Source organism: Cicer arietinum, chromosome 6 (assembly GCF_000331145.2).
Source record: "Cicer arietinum cultivar CDC Frontier isolate Library 1 chromosome 6, Cicar.CDCFrontier_v2.0, whole genome shotgun sequence".
In the NCBI taxonomy this organism is placed as follows: Eukaryota; Viridiplantae; Streptophyta; class Magnoliopsida; order Fabales; family Fabaceae; genus Cicer; species Cicer arietinum.
In genome coordinates this window covers 24844426-24850671 of record NC_021165.2, presented here as the reverse complement: position 1 = coordinate 24850671, position 6246 = coordinate 24844426, and the positions used below count along the sequence as shown (strand labels likewise).

The window sequence follows — 6246 nt, the reverse complement described above, 5'->3', positions numbered from 1 at the left end:
TGACCCGTATCCTAGTTGGAGAGCAATCCCAGAATTAACTTTGAAACGTTGGTTTGACAAATTTGGTGTAAAATTATGTTATATATCCTGTTAATGAGTTCAACTATTGTGTGTATACTAATTAATACATTATAACTTATTTGTAACGTAATGTTGTAGGATAGAGTTGTTTTCTGATTAAGAATATCTTCAATACAAAAGGATCAATGCATCTTTTTGAGACATTGATGCAAGAGAGAAAGAAGCGCAAATGTCCAACTTGGATGGACGAAAGTGTTTGGAATGATATTGAGAAGATAAGGATGGACCTGTCGTAAAAGGAGATATCAAATCGAGCTAAGAAAAATGGTGTTTCTTCTAAATGAGAAGTTGTCCCTACTGGTGGATCTATATCCATCACTAAACATATCATTCAGATGATACACTTTTTATGTCAAAATCTTCACTGTATAACCATTTAATGTTTGGCTCAAGGACATGCCTACTATTTGTTATTTTTATTATTTTGTTGTGTTGCTGTTTTGTTTTGCTGATGTTTGAGAATGCATATAGCTATTTTACTAAAATATTTTGCTGTTTTCTTTTGCTGCTGAAATGTGGCTCTCATCCTATTCACTATTCTATAGACCCCACATTGGATGAAATCTTTTTAAAAACTCACACTAAAAAGAAGGACAATTCTTGGGTTGATGAAAAAGCAAAAAGAATATATGTAAGGAATATATTAAATCATTCATTTTTTCATTTGTATTTCTTGTAAAAGTAATTTGATTATGTTACATTATGTTCTATTTGAGCATGAAACTTTTCAAGGTAAGTTGCAACATACCTCCAAAGGTGGGGAAACATCTAGTAGTTGTAGCCAAGTGGTTAATGCAGAAACTCGCTTAGACATGTGGCTCCAATCTGTTGGGGGAAAGAATAAAAGGCGTGCCTATGGTGCTAGAGATAGATCTTCGCTTATAGACTAGGTGTCGCAAGTCTTGCCTCAGATTCTCGTCAATCTAGAGGTTGCACCAATGTCTTGTCCTAGCACTCTAACGAGATAACTGCAGATATAACACCATTTGAGGAGCGAGCAAAAGCGGAAAAACATGAGGCATATGAGGAACTAAGGAAAGCAGAGCAACTTCGACAAGAGGAAGTTCAACAAACAAAGCAGTGCACTACAGAGCTCTAGATGTAGCGAACAACATTGACAAAAAGTGTTGCTTCCATACTGGTTGAATCCTTCTGTCGTCGTCATCATTTAGATTATGATGAGGATGAGTCTAACGATGATAACAACGAGGAGTAAAACTCATTTATGTGTCAGTTTTATTTAGTAGTTATGACTACATATTTTGCTTAGACTTGTAGGCATTATCTATATGTATTCTTACGATAGTGTCGATATGTGTATTTTGAAATTTATGGTAGTGTAAATTGTCCTTATTTTGAGATTTATGGTAGTATAAATTGTCCTTATTTTGATACTTATGGTAGTTATTGTATGTATTTTGAAAACACTATTTACATAATACTTCACTTTGTTTTAGCAATGATGTTTTGTTATGTTTACATTTATTTTAAAAATAAAGCAAACAATAAAAACAAAATAGATTGAAAATCATTTTTTCATTATCCACAAAAATTTCATGAGTAACGGTTAGATAATTTGAATGTTATTATCAATGCTCCTTTCATGATTAATTTACACATGAACATTTCATAGATAAAAGTATAAATAGAAAACAATAGAATTTTTTAAGGATTGTCCATGAGTAATGTTACTTGTGACTTTTCTATAGATAAATAACTATGTCTTTATGTATAGAAAATCTCTAGGTAACTTTACTCGCGAAGACTCAGTGAATCATACTACCCACAGACATTCCTTAAGTCTTAAGTAAGTGTATCTCAGTAGTTTTTTTTCTGTAAATCTGTGAATGGAATTCCCTTCCATTTTTCACTTTAAAATTAAAAAATTGTTACTTTTCTTTAATAATGTTGATGGCCTTTTTAGTTCTCTAATTGTATAATATAATGAAGTGTCGTGAAAGGACCACATGCGGTGACAACAAAAATGCCAATAAATAATGAGATGTGGCCCTTTTAATTAGAGACAGAACAATTACATTCACTTATCTTTTACCGAACTATATTAATAATTAAATTAAATAACCTTTGAGATTTTCAAAGATGAAAACATGCTCTTTTTTAACTTTACCAAGTGCATAAAAGTCCATTTTTTTTCCTTCTAATTCAAACTCAGATTAAAAAGAGATATAGATATAATATCTAATTAATTTTGGCTGTTTCAATTTTTTTCTTCAAAAAACCCTTGTAAGTTAACGCCCGGTTATTTATTTATTTATTTATAATTTGCCGTTTCAATTACTTCTCCTACAACTCAAAAGGTACTGTCTTGTGCGAATTGTCAGGTAGGGTTTCTATTTTGTAAATATTGGTGATAATGGTGGTTATTTTCGTTTTACTAAAGAACGATTTTTTATTTAAATTGATAGAAATTACATCAATTGAAAATACTATAATTTAAATCGTTAAATACGAAAATTATAAATCTGCGAACAAATTCATAATATATATATATATATATATATATATATATAAAAGTTAATAGCACTAAAAGGAATAAAATATTTACAAATGTGACAAAATTTATAAATATGACAAAAATTGAGGTATTTAGAAAATCTGTCTCTGGAGTTGTAAAGTTGACGATGCAAAAATCATTGACTGAATTTTCAATATTGATTGAAGCTAATATGTCAATCTGAATCAAAGTACACCGCAATAAGACGGACAATCAAAATGCCGCACCAAGACAAAGAACAAATACAATTCTAGAGTAAGACGACGAAACCAAAAAAAATACGAAAAAAACTTCAATATGTATAAAAATCACTTATTTAAATAAAAGATAAGGAAAAAAAATATCAAAATGAGTGATTTTGGACTAACAATTGGTCTTAAATCCCATCTTTGATAAAAAATGAAAAATAATCAAATGGTAGAGAGGAAAATAGCAAGCGAACAAACAACTGACCTACTAATGGTGGTTATTGACAAAGAAAAATGTTAATAAATATTTTAATCGTATATGGTAAACAATCAAATGTGATTTTTTTTTAGAGTTTTCTTGTTATATCATAATCAGTCATTCGTAGACATGACTTTATAAATATTTATGGTAATTAAAGTCAAACATATTTAAATATAATTATAGTTCTTTTTATGGTGACAATAAATATGAATTATATTTATTTTTTGTCTATGATAATCAAAATTTTTAGAAAATTAATTTTTTTAATTTTTATTTATGATAGTAAAATAATATATCACAATCTTAAAATACGAATACTTAACGTTAAAAAAAGTATAAAAAAATACAGAGCATGTTAAATAACTTATGATATGCGGAAATATTATCTATGTTATCAACTTTTGTAATTTCTTTTTATATATTTTTTGTATTTTTTAATTATTTTAATGAATTTATATTACTATTATTATTATTATTATTTTGATTTTGGTACAATTTAAATTATTATTATTGTTATTATTATTATTATTATTATTATTATATTACTGTATGCTTTATTTACACTCTTTAAAATAAATTAAAACAAGAAAAAATGGTCAGTACGAAATCGCCGACCTTCAAAAGGCAATCTTCTTATATTCAACCTGTTGCCTTCCTGGCATTTGTCTCTGAGAACCAGAAAACATACTTTGTACATTGGAATTATGGCCAATAGTGTTCCCTGCGGAATTCTGCCCAGGTTGTGTGTTGGAATTTTGGTTAATATTCTGACCAGAATTCTGCGATAAACTGGATACCGAGGGCAGGTTAGGTTGAGGTGCAACATTATTTTGAATGGTCTGAGATAGAAGCTGCTGACGAGGCTGGTGCTGACTAGGCAAAGGATTAGGATGTTGCTGACCTTGATTAAGAGCTTGAGACTGTAAAACAAATCCTGTGAAAAAAATTGTTTTCACAAGTGAGAAGGGAAAAGAAAAATAAAATACAAAACACTAGAATACAGTTACTTTATTTATTAATAGGATACTGGAATAATAAGAAATTAAATTCATCAAACATCAGAAAAAATATTCTTTAATGGCTTAGATATATAATTCAGAAATCATGCCAAGTAAAATAAGGAACTTTAACTGGATCTCATTTTTATTCATTATTTTTATCTAATTCTCAAGAATTAGAGTAAAAATATATTTATTGAATTGAATATATGTTGGCAATACATCAGATATATATATATATACTAGATTACTAAACAACCAAATCCTATTAGTACTTATATATAACTAAATCCCTATTAGTACTCATATATAACTAAATCCCTATTAGTACTCATATATAACTTAATTCTTACTCTTATTCAACTGAATCTCTATACTTAGGGATATTAAACAGAAACAGCTTTTGACACTAATCAATACTCAAAGTTGGCACACACACATATTCAGTTGATGAAATAACATTATGTGTGTCGTTTGAATTTTTTTCCCCACGAATTAAGCAGAAATTATCTCAAAAAATAGACAAAGGGATACAATATAGCATTATTTAATCATGCAGTGAATGTGTGATACTAGTAAGCAAACAAACATGAAAAATTCAGAAAATCAGAATAATTACTCCAATAGATAATTCGATTTAACTTCCAGCAAACATTCAACAGAGTTGCCAGATGGCAACTCTCAAGCTTAAGTTAGATAGAAGGATCTATTAGAGTAATGACAAGTTTAGGTAATAAATGAGGCTACTTTCAGTTTGCACTGGTACTTTACAAATGCCCCAAAGTTTAAGGGATCTAAATAAACATTTCTCAATACTTAAATACATAAATAATTAAATAGGTTTTGCCAATTTTGGTACCACATCCAAAAACAATCACCAAATCCCTAGATAATAAATTTTTACCTTGATCGGGCGGTTTGTTGCTAGGACCACCTTCATTTGAAGGCATATTGTTGGCAATGGAGCTTTGAGATTTAGTCTCCATCGTAAGCATTTTCATAGATATTTTCCGTAGATAATCAGACTGAAAAGAAGGAACACCAGAACTGAGTTAAACAATCAATGCTCGACATAGTTGCATTGCATGAGTAACCATAAATGAAAATGGAGGCTCCACAATACTCATAATGAGCGTACCTGGCTTGTTGCGGCAGTAAAAATCTTCTCTTCAAACCTTTGAGCAATCTTCCAAAGTTCAAGTAATCCCTCAGAACCAGAAACGGGAAGATGTTTTTTTAATGTGTCCATTCTACAAACAAAAAGCAATCCGTTCATCATATTTAGATAATGCAAGTGACACAGATGCTATGGATTGAAACTGAATCTTACATTTTGTTGACAATTCTTTGGCGTGAATCAGGTTGCAATTGAGCTCTCCACTCACTTGTGTCAATAGTGGGTTCAGTACCCGGATTAGGTCTCCAATTATTGGAATCCATCAAATGTGAATTATCTGAAGCACCAGAAAATGAACAATCCAATCAAGTCGGATTCTAAAAAGAAACTGATGAAGGAGAAATATATATGTACACGAGACAGAAGAAACTAACATCATAGGACCCTCTATAACAGGAATATGTATAAATTATCTACAATGTGACAAATATTAAATTTTAATAAATTTTATTCCCAACAGCACTGAGTTATTAAAGTGACATGCTAGTGTTAAAGGTCAAAACAATCCAACAATGGTGTCATCAAGTTACAACTCGCACTTCATTCAAAAAAGACGAAAACCTAGATTTGAAAATGTTGACATAAAGATAACTCCAAAACCAAGACTAGCATCATGGTATTCAATTCTTTTGTCAAATATATAGACATTTATTTATTCCAAAATATTCCTACAGAGAACAAAATCATAACCGATTTCTCTCCATGCTGTACCATAACAAATTCATTCTCATCTGAGGTAACATTCAATCTAACAACTGTGTCATCAAGTTACAACTCACACTTCATTAAAAAAATCCGAAAAACCTAGATTTCAAAAACTCGAGATAAAGACAATTCCAAAACCAAGAACAGCATCATAGCATTCAATTATTTGGTCAAATACATTAAATAAATATTCCTACAAAAGACAAAATGATAGTTAATTTCCCTCCATGCTGTACCATAACATATCCACTCTCATCTCACGTAACAAATTCAACATAATAACTGTGTCATCAAGTTTCAACTCGCACTTCATGCAAACA

General features: G+C 30.0%; 1 protein-coding gene across 1 annotated transcript in view; it reads right to left on the bottom strand.

The window, feature by feature from the left end:
• Nucleotides 1-3547: 3547 nt before the first annotated feature.
• Nucleotides 3548-6246, bottom strand: part of LOC140920983 (mediator of RNA polymerase II transcription subunit 15a-like) — a 13734-nt gene continuing 11035 nt past the window's right edge. The window contains exons 5-8 of the mRNA XM_073370545.1: nt 5375-5498; nt 5183-5294; nt 4949-5069; nt 3548-3980 (exon numbers count right to left, since the gene is read on the bottom strand). Coding sequence (XP_073226646.1) covers nt 3664-3980; nt 4949-5069; nt 5183-5294; nt 5375-5498 — 674 coding nt within the window. The 3' untranslated portion in view covers nt 3548-3663. The remainder of the gene's footprint in view (nt 3981-4948; nt 5070-5182; nt 5295-5374; nt 5499-6246) is intronic.